Source organism: Aphidius gifuensis, linkage group LG1 (assembly GCF_014905175.1).
Source record: "Aphidius gifuensis isolate YNYX2018 linkage group LG1, ASM1490517v1, whole genome shotgun sequence".
NCBI lineage: Eukaryota > Metazoa > Arthropoda > Insecta > Hymenoptera > Braconidae > Aphidius > Aphidius gifuensis.
Genome location: NC_057788.1, coordinates 6,481,239 through 6,502,103, shown reverse-complemented (window position 1 = coordinate 6,502,103; position 20,865 = coordinate 6,481,239). Strand labels below are relative to the sequence as shown.

Here is a 20,865-nt window from a genome sequence, read left to right as displayed (position 1 = left end):
AAAAAAAAATTATATACACTGTTTAAATAATTAGTATTGATATTATTAAAAAATGAGTGGAATTTTACGAAATACATTGCGTCTTGTTGGCACAGCAAAATATGCTCCAAATAATTCAACAAAATATCTACGATCCATGACATTCACAACTAATCATTTAAATAATTCATTGTCATTACTTCAACCAAATTATCTTAACCATAATAGATTCGGAACTCAAGGTAAATAATAATATATTTTATATTTAATTTAAATATTATTTAAAATTGATATTTATTATTTTTATAAAGCTAAAAAAATATCAACTGATAATGGGACAACCATATGGGCCACTGGAAAGAAAATATTATCATTATTTGATGCTAATGAAGAAATAAAAAAAAATGCAAATATTGTTCATCTTAAGGTATCACTTAGTAGTGGTAAAGTAAGATTATTAACACCAGAAGAAGAAAAATAGTAAGTAAAATATTGATAAATAATTTTAAACCACTTCTTTTATGATTAAAATTATTTATTATTAAGGCCAGGTGCTTAACATCGAGTGACGAAATTAAGTCAACTTATTTCACCTCAAATTTTTGTCCCATGATGAAATTTAATTTTATAATTAAATATCAAACTGTTGAAAAAAAATAGCACACATGTCGAAAATTAATAGATGTTAAGCACCTAGACAAAAAAATTGACCTATCATGAGTATGATAAAAAAATATACATCATTAATAATATTATCATAATTATTATTTTACAGCTTAATTTTTCCTCCCAAATTCAGTATTAAAGTTAACGAAGAATCAATTGACCCTTCAAACAATAACATTGATGCTAAACCAGTGACATTATCATTTTACTTGGGTAAATGGCATGTAACACTTGATGATGATGAATTAACATTAAAAATAAGAGATACTGGCGAAATGTAAGTTGAATTTTTGTACAATTTTAAATATATTTATCACTAATTTTTGATTAAGTAAAAAAAATTTGACTTATCATGAATTTTGATTAATTATTTATAACTTTAACTGTTGACAATTTATTAATATAATTATTTTTTTTTTACAGTTTTATTTTGAGACACGAAGTTTACGTTAAAGCTCTCATAAAACCACCTAAACAGTTAGAGGATGGTACTTATCAGATGGTTCCAGATCCACCTATTTCTGATTATGGAGTATGTGGTGCTAAAATAATATCAAAACAAGCTGGGTTGGAACCTTTTGAGTAAGTTAAACATTAATTACTTATTTTAAAACAATTGTTTGTTTTTTAAAATTATTTAATTATCATATTAATTATTAATGTTCTATTAAGTAAAGAAAGATTACGATCTCTGTCTTAATAAAAAATATACATCATTAATAATATTATTATTACCTTACAGACGGTCTTTCGCACCTAGGCAAACCAAGGCCACTGCCGAAATACTTAAAAGTTACGGAAATCCAATATCCGAGGCACTAATAGACACTAAAAGTGCCAGAATGTAAGTCAAATATTAATCAATTATTTCAAACCGATTTTTTTGAAATTATTCAACTAATATATTTATTATTATGTAAAAAAAGAATTACTCATTATGCTTTTTGATTATATTTATTTAGAATTGATGATACACCAAATAGTTTTGGAAGAATGAAACTGAAATTTCCAATGACTGTGTCACTTGAAGGAGCTCCACTACAAATAAAAATAAAAAATTCTGATGATATGTAAGTCAAACATTATTCAATAATTTTGAATCAATTTTTTGTTTATTAAAATTATTCAATTATCATATTATTATTGCTCTATTAATAGGGATAAAAATTGATTTATTAAAAATTTATGATTCATTTATATCTCTAATTAACTTTTGATGACAAATATTATTATTTTTTTACAGTTACACTGCCTATCACACAGTTGACATTCGAGCTAGCAAAACATTGGCTGAAAATTTAAAAAATGGAAGTACAGATGAAAAAACAGAAAGACGATCAAAAATTGATAAACTTCGAATGCAACTTGTGAGCGGTGATCTAATCTTTGAACCAAGAGTTTCCAGTGATCAAAGGTAAATTAAATATTAATATATTTATTTTGGACTTTTTTCTTTTATTATTCAAATTATTGTCTAATATATTTATTAATTATTATTAAATAATTGAAAAAGTTCTCTAAAAAACTGATTATAAAATAGATCCATCATTAATAATATTATTTTTTATTTTACAGTGTATTCCTCAGACAAGAAGTCGACATTGAAATTGACTTGGATAGTGAAGTACCAAGTATTCTTGTTAGCCCTCATTTAAAAACATATAATGAACTTTAAATAAAAATAAACAGTCATTATTTTTCTTGTCTAATATATTATAAATTAATTATAATAAAACAATTGTCATATTATTTTATTGGTTTTGATTCATAATTAAATTGTTAAACATTCGAATATTGATCATTTCTACCAATAATATGGACAATTAAATTCATGCTCATATTTATAAAAATAAAAATAAATAACTTTAGATGTTTGGAAAAATCATTAATTTTGCATCACTACTTACTTACATTATAAGTATTGAATAAATGTCATGGATTTATGTCCATGAAATAAATTGAAATAATAATAAAATAAAAAAGTTGTAGTGGTTTACATTGAACAAATATATTATATATTATTACTTATATAACAAACAATACCTACCTATCTTTACTAACCAAATTTTTTACTTAGCCACTAAATTTTCAGGATCTTTATTTTTTTAGGTAAAAAAATTGAATAAAACTAATAATCTAATTTATATAAAAGGCTTAAAAAACTTAATAAAAAAAAATAAAAAATAAAAAAAAAACACCTGTCAGTCTAGCCTGTACCCTTGATATCTTGATAAATAAATAAATAAAAATCATAATAGTTATAGTGAATAATAATTAAGTGTGTTTGATTTTAAAAATACTAAATGATTAATACAAATAAATAAATGTAAATAAATTACATGTAAAAAAAGTAACAAAAAAATAAAAACAAAATAAAAAAAAATCAATGATAAAAAAATCTACACATGTATGTGACAGCTGGTTCCATTTTCACGTTATTTATATGTCATTATTAAAAAATGAAAATAGTGTTTGTCTAAATAATAAATGCATACGCAATTTAATATTAACAGTTAATATAGACACAATATGCACAATATCCAGTACGTACAAATTACAATTGCATTTATTATATACATACTACTGTTAGATAGTGTAGATAGTACTGGATAGTACATGTAGTGAGCCCCGTTATTAGTGAAACACTGACACAAAAGAGTTAACAAAATTTTGTCCATAAAAAAAAATTTACATTTTTTAATCATCAACAATAATCATTATTTTGCTGTAAAACAGAAAAAAATAATAATTACATATGCATATCCTTAATGATTGTATGATACCCCTAAAATCGTCGAATTACCCATCACTGATTGTCACTGATGAGAGGTGTGTGGGTGTGTGGGGCAAGACAATTTCATAAAAAAATCGATGACTCAGACTGACTCAGACTGTATTGAATTTTTATTTTGACACAATAAAAGCAAATAAAAAAATTGACTCATCAACAAAGTTTAGTAATATCTTCATTTTGTGCTAACACATCAAGTTATAATTACACGGTATTTAACAGGTGTGTTTATTAATCATACAAAGGTGTGATGGCATATTAATTTTGTAAAATTTATATCATTAAAATTGTGTTGTTTATTTTTTAAATATATTTTTGAGGTTGGAGATATTTAACTTGTTTTTTAATCAATTTATATTCCTTTGTTAACCATGACTTTGTTTTGTTTTTGTTTACAGAACAATTGACACTTGGAGTAAAAAATAAAAGTCACAAAAAACATAATAAACAATGTCAGATTTGGAGCAACAACTTGCAAATCTGCAGGTTGATCATCACAGAAATCCAACAAGTAATTTATTAATCATATTTATTCATCACATTAAAAATAAATTGAGATTTTATTTTTAAACTTTGTTTGTTATTTTTTTCAATAGACACAACAGGACGAACCAATGTTGGACCAGCTGTACCACCAAAACCAAAAAAACCTCAACCACAGGTTAGTTGATGATAATAAATTTAAAAATTATTAAAATTAATAATTTGATAATATATTTTAAAGGTACCACAAAGCTACAGTATAAAAACTCCACCAATGCCATCATACAGTACAGTTTTAAATAACACTGGTACTCCTCAAAAATCAGTCAATTTTTATGCAAATACAGAACGTCCATGTCAACAACAGTCAATGAATGATGGATCATTTAAAATACATCCATCAAAATTTTATAAAGATAATGATAATTTCTATCAAAATGATAATCATTTATACACCAATGAAACAAGAGATAAATCATATTCATCTGATAAAAGTTTTTATTCAAACATTGGTAGTATTGCAGAGCCACAAGTACCAGTTGAATCAAGATCAAATAGAGGAACAATAAGAGATGTTGTTTATAGTAATATTGAACCAGCTGCACCAATACCAGTACCAGCACCAACAAATGATAGGAATATTATTTACAGTAATATACAATGGAATAATAAGCCAGAAAATACATATTCAAATATTCCATCAAATCAAATTGGTAAGAAAATAAAGCTAAATAATATAATATAAATGTTTAATTGTTTTTAAATTAATTTATAGATTTATCTGATGATTTATTGCCACCACCACCACCAGAACCAACTGAGTATATATCTTGTATAGCTGGTAATTTTCCACCACCACCACAACCAGATGAACTTCCACCACCACCAAGTCCAGTATCATCAAGTTACAGTGAATTACGTCGTGCAAATTATCAACCAGAATATCCAACGACATTTCCTGATATCTATGGTCCCTCATCACAATCCAGCTCGACATATGAATCAATTTATGAGCCAATTAATCCACGACCACCATCACAATTATCATGTAACTATTCAATGTATTCTGGTTATGGTTCAGCATCAACAAATCAACAACAACAACAGCAACAACAACAGCAACAGCAACAAGAAAAAAAAGAATCACCAGTTAAAGAAGTTGAGGAACTTACTGATTTACTTGTTCAAGGTATGGAAGATGGACAAGATGATATTTATGGTATTTGTGTACAATGTGGTGAAAAAGTTGAAAGTGAAGATGCTGGATGTTCAGCAATGGATAAAATATTTCATATTGATTGTTTTTGTTGTTTTGTATGTCGTGTTAATTTACAAGGTAAATCATTTTATTCACTTGAGGGTAAACCATATTGTGAAAATGATTATTTAAATACACTTGAAAAATGTTGTGTATGTACTAAACCAATATTAGATAGAATATTACGTGCAACTGGTAAACCATATCATCCATCATGTTTTGCATGTGTTGTTTGTGGTCAATCACTTGATGGAATACCATTTACAGTTGATGCAACAAATCAAATTCATTGTATTCAATGTTTTCATAAAAAATTTGCACCACGTTGTTGTGTTTGTAAACTACCAATAATGCCAGAACCTGGACAAGATGAAACAGTTAGAGTTGTTGCACTTGATAGAAGTTTTCATATATCATGTTATAAATGTGAAGATTGTGGTCTTGTATTATCATCAGATGCTGAGGGTAGTGGTTGTTATCCACTTGATGATCATGTACTTTGTAAAAGTTGTAATGCAAAACGTGTTCAAGCTCTAACATCACATATTAAAACAACTGAACTTTAATTGTTCAATTGATCATTATATTAATATTATTTTATTTTTATTTTTCAAGTTATCTATCGTTGTTCAAATACGTATTTAAAAATTTACTAATAACTTAATTGTTTAAATAGTCAATGATATTAGCAGGATAAAAAAATTCCTTGAAAATTTATAATAACTATTTCAAATATTTTATCAAAATTATTATCACTAAGCAAACAATATGATGATTGACTATATTTTTTGTCAATTGATTAATCAAAATAATAATACTTTAATAATCAAAATTAAATTTTAAAATTTTTATATTCTCATTTTTTAAATAACAATAGTAATATCTCAAATTTTGTTTTGTTTTTTTGAGATTATTTTAATTTTAGTAATGATTTAGTTGAACAAACAAATTGTCAATCATCAAGCCACAAAAATACCTTAACATTCCAACATGTTATCAGTATATTACCATGTGATAATTCAGTATGTAAACATTATTAATATTATTATCAATTTAAGTATATAGAATTAAATGTGATTAATTTAATATGACTAATATTAGACAATTTTATAAAGTTTTATTATGTCAATTTTTTAAAACGTAATAATTTTTTTTATAAACAATGTATTCAAGCAATGATTAATTTGTGATTTATTATATAAAAAAAATCATTGCTTGTAATTTTTTTATTAATTATTGTTAAGTTATTATGGATATTATATTAAGCCAATACTAAAAATCATTCGTACAATAATATTATAAAGTCGAAATACTTTTAAATAATTTTTTTTTTAATTTTTAAATAATAATTGATGAATAAAATGTCATGTTGTTCAATCAGTGTGAGTAATATCTTGCAAGAAATATGTTTAAAAATAAAATTATACGTGTTATTATTGAGCTGATAACAATGCTTGCATCATTTGTAATGATTATTTTTTATTAGATAATTATTATTTGTTTATTTTTCAATTTTATTATCATTTAATATTATTGGAATTTTTTTTGTTTGAATGAGTAAATAATAAATCAGCTATCAAAAAAAAAAAAAAAGAAAATACAATGTATTGATGAATTTATTAAATAAATATTATAAAAAATAAAATTAATAATAATTTATTGTTTATTTATTTGTAATTTTAAATTGTTTAAATAATAGATAAGGATACCTCTTTGCTTATTCTATGATCCTAATAGATTCGTGATATTTTTTTAAGTTTAACGGAGATCGCTTGACCGAAGAAATGTTGGAAAAATGGGAGTTTGTATTAGGCGAACAGAATAAGCGAGGAGTAATCGGTGATTCTGGTAAAATAGTAAATACTCCTCGCTTGTTCTGTATTCCGGGTAGAATCTGGTCATTTTTCGAGTATAATCGCGACAATGACACGTGGTGGTGGTGTGTAGAGTGGTGGCCGCCGCAGCAGCAGCATAAGCAAGAAAACGAAAAAAATACGTACATCTTACTAGGAACACAGAATAAGCGAGGAGTATTCAAGCGCACACGCTAAATCCAAATTACTCCTCGCTTATTCTGTTCTCCTGATACGATCAAGTGAAAATTTTTCTAGAATTTATAAGACTTACAGGTCTAAAATCACAAAACTCACAAAATAAAATACTGAAATACACAGAAGCTTCATTAAATAAATATTTATAATTAAACAATAATATTATAATTTAAAATAAATACCCCTATTTTCTTATTGTTATTACATTTTACAGTGTTATTACTAGTAGAAAATCATCAAAAGAAAAGAAATAAAAACACAAAAACAATAAAAATTTTATTTGTTGTCATTTAATTAATTCTCTTTGATGATTCTTTTCTTTTAATTATTATTTTTTTTTTTTTCTTCATTATTATCTCATACATTAATGTCTCACATACCTATTATTTATTTAAAATACTAATTAATAGATAACAGAGTGATGAATTTATAAAGAGTCAATATACATATACTTATACATAATATTGAATATATTTTATTTTTTTTTATTTGTCTATTTCTAGTTTTTTATTTATTTTATTAAATATAATAATATTTTCTTACAGTACAATATACTTTTTTCTTGTTTATTGTTTTTTACTATTAGAGATACATTAAATGTTTTAAATATATTTTTTATTTTATTATATTAATATAAATTAATTAACGAGTTATTCAAGAGGCAAAACCCAACGAGTGATTGAAGATTAAATCATCTGATAAATGGAATTCAATTTTTCCCAACCGTTCTTTTACCCGAGTCGATTCGGAGAAACGGCCGAAAAACTTCTGTTCGTTGATTTCGGAAGAATTTCTGCGCGGTATAATTATTTTTTTACACCTTTCTCCACGTGTCTTTTTTTCGCGGAGGGATATTTCCGAACGTTTCTTCACCTGAGCCGATTCGGAGAAAATTTGGAAAAAAATTTTCATACCATTCTCCTCTCATTTCTCCGCATGGGTCACTTTGGGAAAAATTCGGAGTAATCGCGGAGAAATTGAGGAGACATCGCGGAGAAATATTTTCACCAGGGCTTACTTTTCTTTTTTTTTTTTCGAATAAAAGAATAAAAAAGTAATTTATTATAATTAACGAGAGTTATATTTATATTAAATATATGCACATAAATATATGCATTTGATCTGATCATAGTAGATTTGAATACCTAAATCCAGTAATTCGAACAACCAATAATCTTGCATATACACAATATAAATCAGTACAATATATGTTATTGCTTAAGAATAGGAGCAAAATATTATTTGATTTAGGATTATATATAAATCAGCATTAGAAGATATTAAAAAAATTGAGTTGAAAAATATTTCAGAAGACATTAAACAGGAAACTCATGTTAGACAAACTGAATGCGAAAAAGCTATAAGAATGCAAACTCTAAAAGCCATTTTACAGCAAAGACCCGCTTTTCATGACCCAAGCTTCAGGCGATTTGATTCTATTCATAAACAAAAATACGGATATTGAAAACGAAGAAACTGTACCAATATTACGCAGTGAAAATACATTAATTCCTGGTTTATCAGATTCACTTAAATTAAAATACTCCAAAGAATTAGGTCATTATATAATTGCCACAAGAAATATTGAGTATATGGAACTGCTTGTCTATTCGTTATATGCTCCTTGAATTGCCAAAATAATTCATGGATAAAATCACATAATCTTATTGTGCAATACTTCCAATATTTCTCTCTTACACGAACTATTACAACGTATTAATATCATTAAGAATACCAATAAAAGCATACAAAGAATGTAACTCAGATATGCATTAATGCAACTAATGTCCAAATATCCTATTGATTCTAAACAATTATCAGATAGAGAATATAACTCACTTGAATACGCTACCATTGAAGATTTTTTGAAAAATTATCGTGTTGTATCAAACAATAACAATGACGCAGAAAATTTTGCAAATAGGAAATAGCTTATATTGATAAGCTTATACTTTGGCGTATATTTCAACCAACAACATCATTAAGTGGTTTAAAAAATATTCATTTATTGATCATATTGTTCACTTCTAGAAATTTATATTTGATGGATAAAAAATCATCTTTCGCTCTCCATGGTAAATTTGGATTAATTGGAGTCAAATAATTTGCACCGAGCACTATGTATTTCAGTGATAACTGTTTATTATCAGATATGACTAAGATACAAATTGATGATAATGAAATAATCTACGCCAAGAAAGATATAAGCAACGGATAATTTATTAATAACAATTGTAATATTTTCTCCGCCATCAATCCCATGCCGGAGTAATTTTCCCATCATCAATCTCATGCCGGAGTAATTCCTCCACCATCAATTTCATGCCGGAGTAATTTTCCCACCATCAATTTCATGCCGGAGTAATTCCTCCACCATCAATTTCATGCCGGAGTAATTTCTCCGCCATCAACCTCATGCTAGAGTAATTTCTCCGCCACCAACCTCATGCCGGAGTAATGGCGGAGAAATATTTCTTCCAGGGAAGGACGTTAAATAAACTTTTATTTAAAATATTTTTTTTAAAAAAACTGAAAAAAGAACGAAAAAATATTTAAAAAAAAAATCATCGCAATAAAAAAAAAAAAGATAATAAAGAAATAATAAAAAAAAAAACCATAAGTAATGATGATGACCTTGGCAAACAAATTCAGGTATTTCAGGCATATTTTTTTTTTTTTTTTTTTCATTTCATACGACACTTTTTTTCAAATTGCCAATTAATTTAAATCTTGATAAAAAAAAAAAAAAAATTACTTTAGTTAATTATACTTTTATAATCAATGCTTTTTCATAATAAATAATTTTTTTTTTTTCGAATATTGTTTGTTCAATAGAATTTTGATCGAAAAAAAAAAAAAAGCGCTTAACTCTCTTTTGCGTCCTATGCTAAGATTTATTAATAATAAAAAAAAAAAAAAAATGGAATTGTTTGCAAATAATTATAAATTAAAAATGAAAAAAATAATTGTCTGTATCCACTCATTAAAAAAAAAAAATTCTTCACTAAAAAATAAATTTCACAATAACATTGTTAAAAATAAATTTAAAAAAGCTTATCAAAGAATAAAAAAAAACCTAATATTAAAATAAATCAAATAATAATTCTGGATATCTGTTGATTAAATGTTTATGTATTCAGTATTTTACAAAATTCGTAACAATTATTTGAAGCAAAAAAAGAAAAAGATGAAAAATGAGATTCTGTTAATATTAAAAAAGATGTTCAAATGAACGCTAATAATATGTTTATAAATAATAATAATAAACCAATAGTGATAATGATAAAACACATAGTAATAATAGTAATGAGAATATGGAGAAATAATTTTATGTTTAAAAATAATTATTGATAACATATCAAAATATAAGTGAGTATATGTTTTGATATAGAGAGAGTATTTAATATTATTGTAAATAATAATACTAACGATTGACTCGTGGCCAAATAAATAATAAAATTTATTTATTGTTAATAAATAAAAACACAAAAACAATAAAAATTTTATTTGTTGTCATTTAATTAATTCTCTTTGATGATTTTTTTCTTTTAATTATTTTTTTTTTTTTCTTCATTATTATCTCATACATTAATGTCTCACATACCTATTATTTATTTAAATACTAGTTGATAGATAACGGAGTGATGAATTTATAAGGAGTCAATATACATACATAATATATACTTGAATATATTTTATTTTTTTTTATTTGTCTATTTCTAAACTTGAGATCTAATTTATTATTAATTTTTTTTTTTTCGTTTTGTATTTATTTTTTTAAATATAATATTTTCTTACAGTACAATATACTTTTTTATTTTTTATTGTTTTTTGCTATTAGAGATACATTAAATGTTTTAAATATATTTTTTTATTTTATTATTAATAAATTAATCAACAAGTTATTCAAAAGGCAAAATCCAAAGAGTGATTGAAGATTAAATCTTCTGATAAATGGAATTTAATTTAATTTTTTTTTTTTTTCAAGCACCACTCTCTTTTTCTCTTCCTTTTTTTAAATATATAATTTCGTTATCTATATGATTTTTATTTCGATTTAATAATTGTTTTACTAAATTTTTAAAGACAAATAATAATTAAAATAAAAAAAAAAAAATAATAGCTGCTTTAAATATTAATTATCATTACTATTATTTGTCCTTTTTATTTATTTATTCTTGTCATCGCTTCTGATTCTATCATTTTGTTTTATTAGCTATAATAAATCTATCATTCATCAACTACAATATTACTATCGAGTTTCTAGCCATCTGAATTATTATTTTTTGTTTTTTTCTTGTTACATTTTAATATACATTTTCAAGGATATACTTTTTTGTTTAATTAATATTATTTTTATAATTAAATATATATTTAGAGATATACGACTGTTATTTCGAAGAAGACAAAAAATAATATCAATTTTATAATTCGAAAGAGAAATAGTTACGTCTCGAGCTAAAATAAACACTTTTTTTTCTCAATTGCGCGAATTACAGTTTGAATTAATTTATAATATGATTAACATTAGACATACATTTGCAACACTTGCATACAATAGACATTTTATCGTTTTTTTAAATTTTTCATTCTACACACTTATTTTATCTTTTACACTTTTTTATTTTTCATCGTATATTGTAATTTAATTATGAATTAAATTAATTTCGGAATATTGCTGAATATATTATTTAGTGTATTATACATTAAAGAGGTGCCAAGATGAGCTATTAATATCTAATATCGACTCATTGTTATATTTTTGCTTATTTTCTTTTCTGACTCAACCACGTTTTATAAATCAATCAATAAATTAAGCAACAACACTTATAACATTTTTAAATTCATTTTCAATATAGATTTCGAATCCATTGTAATTTTTTCTTTTATATTTTCGTCGGTATATTAAATCTAACATTGTATTTTTTTTTTTTTTTTAGCTTTTTTATTATTTGTCCCTTTTGAGGCTTTGATAAACTTAACAAACAAATGCTCAACGATACAACGATGAAATGAAAAACGAGTTGAAGGCACTCTTATCATATAATATATATTTTTTCATTCTTTCAACGATAACTTTTTTTTTTTTTTAAATTTCCATCCGCTGCATCCATAGGCCTTTTAACAATTTGTTTTTTTTTTTTTTCCAAATTTATACAGATGGACATTTAATACCTCTCAACAGGCATCAAGAACAACAAAGTTTTTATAATTATAATTATTTTTTTACGTCAACGTTTTTTAATAACAAAAAAAACAAAAAAAAAAAATAAAAATTAATAAATTCAATTTATATTTAACAATTATTATCATTCCTCCGTCAACGGGTTTTTCAAAAATTGTTTTTTTCTTTTTTTTTTTGTTTTTTCGTTTTTTTTTTTTTTGTCACATTAATAGTTATTATAATAATTTAATTATTGTTATTTGCTTGGAAGCTCACAGCCGACACTTTTTGAATTTTTTTTTTTTTATTATTCATTATCGCTTTTCGTTCTTTATCAATTTTTTAATTTAACATTTTTTTTTATCTGTCAATGTTTTGTTTTAGACAATATAAAGTTGCTCGTATCCTTTTGGTTTTTTTTTTTTTTTAACAAATATAAATTACGAATAAATACAAATAATAAATTTCACAAATATACAAAACATAAGACAAAATTAATCAATAATAATATCAATGAATAATAAATTTTTTTACTTAAGGATTAAATTAAGTACATCAAGTGACAGACGTTGTTTTTTGTGTCACACTGTTCTAAGGACGGAAATAAAAGGCTCAACTGAATGCACAAAAAAACAATAACAAAAAAATGAAAAAAAATAAAAAAAAATAGTTTGAAAATAATTAGACTGGTTGGCAGTGCCTTGAGCAACATTTTTTTTTTTTTTTTTTTGTATTTTTTTTTTTCACAAATGATATAACTACCAAGAATATTAAAACTTTTGATCTTGGATAACTGAAAACAGTACACCTCGATTCATTTGTTATTATTATTCTATTATTTTTTTTTTTTCTAATTATGTCTTTGAACACATTTGACAGTTCACTCGTTATTTTATATTATTATTTATTTTGACTTATTGATTTTGTATGATCAATAATATTTCCAATCAATAGCGATGTTGCTTGTATCATTCCATGTTTATTTTTATAATTAATAACTTGATTATTAATTTTCATAACTACTTCTAGCATTGCTCGTCACTTATTACTTTATTATTATATTTATTATTATTTATTTTGTATGATCTTAATTTTAAACCGTCACTTTATATCGAGCCTAGCAAAATTGCAGTGCATATTTTTTAACTAGTGATAGCTAGCCTTCTAATCTGTCTTTTTTTTTTTTAAATTTTAAATTTTTATTTTGTTTATAATGTTAACTAAATTGTTTAAATTTTACTTTACTTAAATAATCAGGAATTTTTTTTTTTCATCTTGTCTTTCATTTCGTGCACTCTTTCAACATTTCAACAATTTTTTTTTTGTTTTTTTCTTATGCCATTATTACAATTAAATATATATATAGATAAATATTATTAAATATTATTTAAATAATTATTTGTATATATAGATCATATATTATCTGTATAGTATAACGATTTTATTATTTTTCTCATCATAAAGTATTTATATAATTTATTATCAATGAAATTTCAATGATATTTAAAGATATATTTAATTTAAAATTATATTTTATTATCTTTAAATATTATCAAAATGATATTTAATTTTTTGATTAATAAATCCTTTAAATATTGAGAGAAAAATAAATAAATATATATATATAATATTATATATTTATATATTAATAACAATAACAACGATTTTTCTTAGAAACAAAAAAGAAAAAAAAATGAAAAATACTTACAATGAAAGGGCTTGTAGTTGATGACAATTAACATTGATCTGATTATCTTGTAAATTTCTAGGTGTACCTGGTGGTGTTAATGGCATTCTTGTCATAACAGATTGTGATGGATTACTACCACCACCACTACCACTACCTCCACTAACTCCTTTATCATCATCAATATTATTTTTTTGTGTTGACTGCATTAATCCATTAATTTTTTGTTTATTTGAACGTATAACAAGACCCTGATTGCTCATTGTATTACCATATTTATCAACTTGTTTACGTGATGATAAATACATTTGACTGTCAATTGGTAATGATGTATATTTTCTTGTTTGTTGATTAGCCATTCCATGATAACGTGATTGACCATTTTGATATTGTACCTGTATATTTGTTGGGAAATAATTTGGAAGTGGATGTATCATTGGTGAATATGGTGCTGGTGGTGGACTTGTTAGTTTACAATCATTATTATAATTAATTTTATTATTATCTTTAGTTGTTAATTTTGTATTTAAATTATGATTTTTACGATTTGAAAAATCAGAATTTAAATTTTTACGTGCATTATTATTATTATGCTCAATATTTGATTGTTTATTTGTTGTTTGTGAACCACCAGATTTATGTGGTGTTAAAAAGCACGATGATGTATTGATTGATTTACGATTATTAGTATTATTATTTGGTGAATAATTTTTATTGGAATGATGATGGGATTTTGGAGTTTGATACTTATTATATTGAGTTTGTGAATGATGCATTTGTGGTAATGATGGTGGAGGTGGTGTGAATATAGCATAGCCATTTTGTATATGTGAATTTGGATATGGAATTAATTTTGGAGGTGTATTTTGATGATGATGAAAACTTTGAAGTCTTTGTAAATCATAAGGACTTGTGGGTGTTGGTAAGAGACTTGGACTACCAGCATTACTATTATTTTGTATGTAAACTGGATGATAAAGTATTTGAATTGGATTTGACTCTTCAATATCAGCGTAACAATATTGTGGTTGTGATGATTGTATGTTAATGGGATGTGGATAATTTGTGTATGGATTTTGATATTTTAATGGCATTAATGCTGGCAATGCTGTCGTTGTTGTTGCTGGTGTTGATGTTGTTGTTGTTGTTGTTGTTATTGATGTTGATTGAGTCGTTGTATTATGAGTTGTCTCGTTGCCAGTCGATTGTGTTATTTGATGTTGTTGTTGTTGATGACCAGTCTGGTCTGATTGTGAATGACTTGACGTTGAGCACGTTTCCTGTGTAATTAATAATTAATATCTAATATTCAATATTATCATTGATTTGAGTAACCTAATATTATTTCTATCACTTGATTATGATCATTGATCATTTAATTATTCAAAAAAATTCTATATATTATCTAAGTATTTGAGCGTTTGATATGCAATATATATTAAACAAAAAAATATACATCTTGAATAATAATAATTATAATATAATTTATCTTACCTCTTGATTTTTTTGTTCTGTATTTTGTTGACAATCATTTGTATAAAGAAATAATGGCTGATGATGATCAGTGAGAAGTGATGATGGTTGTGATGTTGCTTGTTGATGTTGTCCAATTGAAGAAAAATTATAATACAATTGTTCAACTTGTGGTGACGATGATGATGATGATGATACTCCTCCACCACTTGGCACATTTGATTGATGATGATTATGATGAGCGGCTGGTGCCGTTGGAAGTCCAGATGTTGTAAAATAATGATGAGTTGATAGTGGACTTGTTGCATCTGTACCACTCGTTGTTGTTGTACTATTTGGATTACCATTACTCGTTCCATTGCCAGGTGAATATAAATATTGTGGCTGACTTGCTGCACCCGCGTAGTACGTGTCATACTGTTTTGAAAATAAATTAATATAAAATTAACATCATCATAATAATATTCCTGTCAATAGTAATGACATATATAGAATCTTCTTGTTTTTTTTTTTTACATCTAAAGCAAATTAAAAAATTTAGTCATTAAAAGTTCATCATTATTTTTTTTTAGGCAAAATAAAAATTAATTATTTTATCATGCTTGTGAAGGGTGTAACGGCCAACAAACGTGCAATCATGCTTGACAATTTTTTTTTTTTTTTTCATCTTTAATAGATGATTAATTATTTTTGTTTCTTTTTTTTTTTTTCTTGTTTTTTTTTGGTACCTTTAAACCTCAATACTGTATTGCGTCGAGCAGTACGTAAGTAGGCATTTGCTGTGGATTTGGAAGAAATGCTGGCGGCATTGCCTCTCCCATTAGACCGTTTGTCTGTCCAAATTAATTTATAATTTTTTTTTTATTTATATATTATATATTCTCCAACAAAATAAAATTCAAAAAATCCATGAATTTAAATAATAACATTCAATAATAACAAAAAAATAATATTTGTTATGTAACAAGTGAGATGATACAAAAAAAAAAAAAAACTATCAACAACAATTGTTTGTTAATGAAACATAAAAAAATGTGAATGAATTTGAAAAACGAAATGTAAATTAATAGGTTGATTGTGCTTTTTTAAAATGGAATAATTACAATTTTAATATATTATTTATATAAAAATAATTTATAATATTTAAAAAAAACTTACCGGCATTGGTGAATACTGGTACTGTTGTGGCATGTATAATGATGGTGCTGGACAAGGATACATCATTGGTGCATATGTTTGATGAGCTGAAGCACTTTGAGGTCCTGGATAATATAAAATAATACATTTAAAAAATAATAGCAATAATTTGGAATTTTTATAATCATTTTTTAATTGATGATAATTACCAAATACTCCAGCAGCTTGATAAAGAGCAGCAGGATCACCAGGTGGTGCCAAAGTTGTACCTGGTGTTGGTCCACCAGCATTGTAAAAAGTCAATCCATTTTGATAAGGTAAACTCATTCCTAAATTTAATAATAATTCAACAATTATCATTCATTATTAATTTTTAAATTGTTAATTAAAAGAATTTACCATTTGTATAGAAATATGGATTTGTTGGCACTGCAGGAGGTGAACCAGCACCTCCATCAAATGAACGATTGAATGGTTGTTTTTTAATTGCTGGTGCAATATTGAGCTTACGTTCTCTCAATACAATACATTCCGACTGTAAATATATAAATAAATTAAATTAAATATTATTATTTTTGTATTTTTAAATTTAATAATAAAATAATAAATATTCAATAACCTCTTGTTGTAATCTTTTGGCCTCTTCTTCAGTCTCAAATGTAACAAAACCATATCCTTTTGATACACCAGCACGATCAAGTATTATTTTAGTTGCTTTAACATTTCCATAAGTTGAAAATAATTGTGCTAATTCAGCTTCACTTGTGCTTGCTGATATTCCACCAACAAATATACGATTTGGTACAAGTGTACCATACTTTGGTGCTGCCATTGCTTGACTAGCTGCTGATGCTGGGCTCGAGGCAGGACTTGAACCCTCAGTACCACCAGTTGATGCTGAGCTCTATATTTTATTTTTCAATCAAAACAATCAAAAAATAATATTATTTTAAATAATTCATTAATTACAAATTTTAACTACAATGACTAAATAAACTGCTGCCATAATTTAAGAAAAAAAAAACTACATTATGATACGATATTTATCAAAACAAGATGACAAATTCAAGAAAGAGAAAAAAAAAAAAACCAAAACAAAACAAAAACAAAAATACTCTCTTTCACCCCACCAAATATTTTTTTTTTTTTTATCTTTCTTTTTATGATGATGATTTGTAACTAAAATTTACTCAAAAGAAAATTATGTTTATTTTTTTTTAAAAAAAAAAAAAAAATACTCAAAAAAAAAATTTAAAGAAATATAATAAATGATTTAATTATTTACTTATTATTTTCATGATAAATTTAAGGAAAAAAAAAAAAAAAAATGAAATAAATATAAAATCAAGTCAGTCAAGGTTAACTGTTTTTGACAGCTGAAATGTTGAGGGCTTGGTTATCGCGTAATATACCTATGTATATACACATGTACATATATATTGGCTACAGGTATATAGCTAAAATTTTATATACATATATATGATTATTATATTCTACTTATGTACACATTGGTACACATATAAAAAAATTTAACTTGTCGATATTTTAATACACACCATGTTAAAGTCCTGCACGGACTTTGATGACGAATTATATTTCAACTCCAATGTTGTTATTTCTTCTTAATTTATTTAATTTTTTTTTCCACTAAATAATGAAGGATATCCACAGGAAGACACAGACACAGACACTCACACAATACACAATTATTATCACCCACTTTGATTTGTTTTATTTGATGATTTTAAATCCTTGACTTGTGATGATTTGCTTCCGGGGATTTGTCCTGGATTCATCAATTATTTATTATTAATTTTATATGTCAACTTTTAATATATATTATTTTTTTATTATTAAAATAATTTATAACAACTAGAAATACACAACAGATGATAATGAAGGTTGAGGGTGTGTTTATGAAATTTTTTTTTTTTAAATTATTTAATATAATTGTCAACTTTTTTAATGATTTGTAATGTTGATAATTATTATTATTGTTTATTGTAATTTATATTATTATTTGTACCTGATGTCTTGTAATTTTTATTCCAGTAATTTGTAAAATAAAATTACTGAAGTTGAATCTTTTAGTCACTCACACAGCCCTCTCAGCAAGCACCAGCCAGGACTCACTAACACATATGTATTAATCGGCCTACAAACGTATACATACACAAATAAAAGAGGGCATGTAATCATGTATATATATTTTTGCATAAAAAAAAAAAAATAAACAACAAGCGCACGCGCAATTTATCATAAATGGCGAATTTTTTTTTTTTGGTCAAGGCGCGTAAATTTTTATCATGAAAATTAAGAAATCAGTCAAAATCGATAATTTATTTTTAAGTATTATGATGATATAATTTTTATGAATAATAAAAAAAGGGTTTTAATATTTTATTTATAATTTTTAATAATAGAATTAATTATTATTATTTATTGGAGAAATGTACATTTTTCTATGAAAAATTTATTAGAGTTTTCGTTGACTGATTCAATTGTTTATGTAAAAAAAAATTACAGAAAAATTTATTGTTTAATTCGATGTTAATTTCTGCATGTTTTTAGAATTTTTTATTAATTTTTTTATAAATAAATTATTATCTATTTGTTGTTAACAATCGTAAGAAAAATTACTTGAAATAAAAATTGATAAAATATTTTTTTACGAACATATTAACTTACCTTTTTATAAATTTTTTTTAGAAACAATATGTATTTTATTTTGTTAATAAAATATTAATATTTGAAAAAAATATAATTTGATAAATTAAATAAATATAAATAACATAAAAATGAAACACAAATTATTAAAAATTAATGAAGAACAAACGATGTCAACGAAAAAACAAAATTAATTGTATAAATTTATCTTATTTTTTTATTTTCAAATGACTGCCGATTATTATTTTTAAAATATTTTGTTTTACTTTATTCTATTTATTATTTATAATAATAATTTTATCATCAAATGAATAACGATAAAACAAAAACGTCATTAAAAAAAAAACCTAGCTGCTGTTATAACTGCACTGATAAAAAATTATTTTGTTTATTAATATTGTTTTTTTTTTTTTATAAAACATTATATCTGCATTAACTATATAATTTGTATTTTCAATTGGCAGTTTTATTGATTCAAAATATATACATATGCATATTTTTTTTTATTAAATATTTTTTACTTAACTGTAATTAAATATTTAAAATTGTTTATATATCATTTATCTATTTCCTCACACAGCACTCATTCATTTTAATTTATAAATTCAATTATTAACTTGTATTTACATAAATAAAATATTTTTTTTTTTATCTTGTTTTTCATTTTAAGTATTGATTATTATTTTTTAAATATAAATTTTTAAACTGTTACTATTCATGGGGACTGATTGTTTAATACTCTTGATTATAATCTTCTATCAATCCTGTTGTAACACTCTGTTAATTGAAAAAAAATTTATATAAATTATTATTTTTATTTAAAAATAACAATAAATAATATAAATAAATATACTCACATGTTTTTTGTGCATGGCTAGACAAAATGTACAGACTTTTGGTCTCATAGAGTTGTTTAAAAATGTATCATCCTCCTTTTTCCAATATATCTCTTTGAATTTCATACAAGGATTATCAATTGGTCCAACAATTAATACAGCATCTAAATGACTGATATAACTACTTGCAAGACGTAGTGTTTCAATTTTTGATAATTTTCTATCAGCTGGTTCAGTTGGTATCAGCATTCTCAATGCACTGAATGCCATATTTACACTGAAGATTGAGGATTTTTTTGTTTCTTGAATTTTATCCCTGAATATTAATTTATTAAATATTTCAAGGTAAAAATAAAAAAATTAAAAAAAAAATCATTATAATAACAATATAAGGTATACATAAATAAAGCAAAGGCTTTTTTTTTTTTTAATTTTTTTTGTTTTTTTTTTTTTACAATACTTGTACCTGTGTGTTCGATCTCGTTCACGAGCATTTGCCTGATATCTCTGGCGACCAGCCATTATTTTTAAAAAATCACTTTTTTCTTTTTTTATTTTGTTTTTTTTTTTATTTGTTAATAATAATAATTAATTAATTACTTAATTTATAATTATTTGTTTGTTATTTGTACAATCTCTTTTTGTATGTTATTAGTTAAAAGAAGAGGTTGTT

The 20,865-nt window shown here is 24.3% G+C and overlaps 4 protein-coding genes across 6 annotated transcripts; 2 read left to right on the top strand and 2 right to left on the bottom strand.

The window, feature by feature from the left end:
• The first annotated feature begins 5 nt into the window (after positions 1-5).
• LOC122847414 lies at positions 6-2,336 on the top strand. The gene is made up of 8 exons (XM_044145072.1): positions 6-221; positions 291-459; positions 755-922; positions 1,069-1,227; positions 1,388-1,489; positions 1,608-1,715; positions 1,889-2,059; positions 2,221-2,336. Exons 1-8 carry the CDS (start codon positions 53-55, stop codon positions 2,318-2,320), a joined length of 1,146 nt encoding a protein of 381 aa, XP_044001007.1. The 5' UTR covers positions 6-52; the 3' UTR covers positions 2,321-2,336.
• Positions 2,337-3,090: 754 nt separating this feature from the next.
• On the top strand, positions 3,091-6,200 carry LOC122847410 (thyroid receptor-interacting protein 6). 3 transcript variants are annotated; one of them, XM_044145061.1, is made up of 5 exons: positions 3,091-3,681; positions 3,835-3,947; positions 4,033-4,097; positions 4,161-4,632; positions 4,695-6,200. In XM_044145061.1, exons 2-5 carry the CDS (start codon positions 3,887-3,889, stop codon positions 5,741-5,743), a joined length of 1,647 nt encoding a protein of 548 aa, XP_044000996.1. In that variant the 5' UTR covers positions 3,091-3,681; positions 3,835-3,886; the 3' UTR covers positions 5,744-6,200. The 3 variants fall into 3 exon arrangements, with proteins under 3 accessions (XP_044000996.1, XP_044000995.1, XP_044000997.1); XM_044145060.1 differs by having other exon boundaries at positions 3,092-3,658; XM_044145062.1 differs by having other exon boundaries at positions 3,640-3,756.
• A 6,451-nt stretch (positions 6,201-12,651) lies between these two features.
• Positions 12,652-19,496, bottom strand: LOC122847407 (GATA zinc finger domain-containing protein 14-like). The gene is made up of 9 exons (XM_044145058.1): positions 19,378-19,496; positions 18,716-18,844; positions 18,246-18,475; positions 17,309-17,593; positions 17,089-17,224; positions 16,899-17,018; positions 16,711-16,814; positions 15,574-15,969; positions 12,652-15,359 (listed from the first exon to the last, which is right to left on the bottom strand). The coding sequence occupies exons 3-9, from the start codon at positions 18,246-18,248 to the stop codon at positions 14,097-14,099; spliced, it is 2,307 nt and encodes a 768-aa protein (XP_044000993.1). The 5' UTR covers positions 18,249-18,475; positions 18,716-18,844; positions 19,378-19,496; the 3' UTR covers positions 12,652-14,096.
• Positions 19,497-19,848: 352 nt separating this feature from the next.
• Positions 19,849-20,783, bottom strand: LOC122847421 (basic helix-loop-helix transcription factor scleraxis). The gene is made up of 3 exons (XM_044145079.1): positions 20,659-20,783; positions 20,214-20,508; positions 19,849-20,133 (listed from the first exon to the last, which is right to left on the bottom strand). Exons 1-3 carry the CDS (start codon positions 20,712-20,714, stop codon positions 20,089-20,091), a joined length of 396 nt encoding a protein of 131 aa, XP_044001014.1. The 5' UTR covers positions 20,715-20,783; the 3' UTR covers positions 19,849-20,088.
• Between the last annotated feature and the right edge of the window lie 82 nt (positions 20,784-20,865).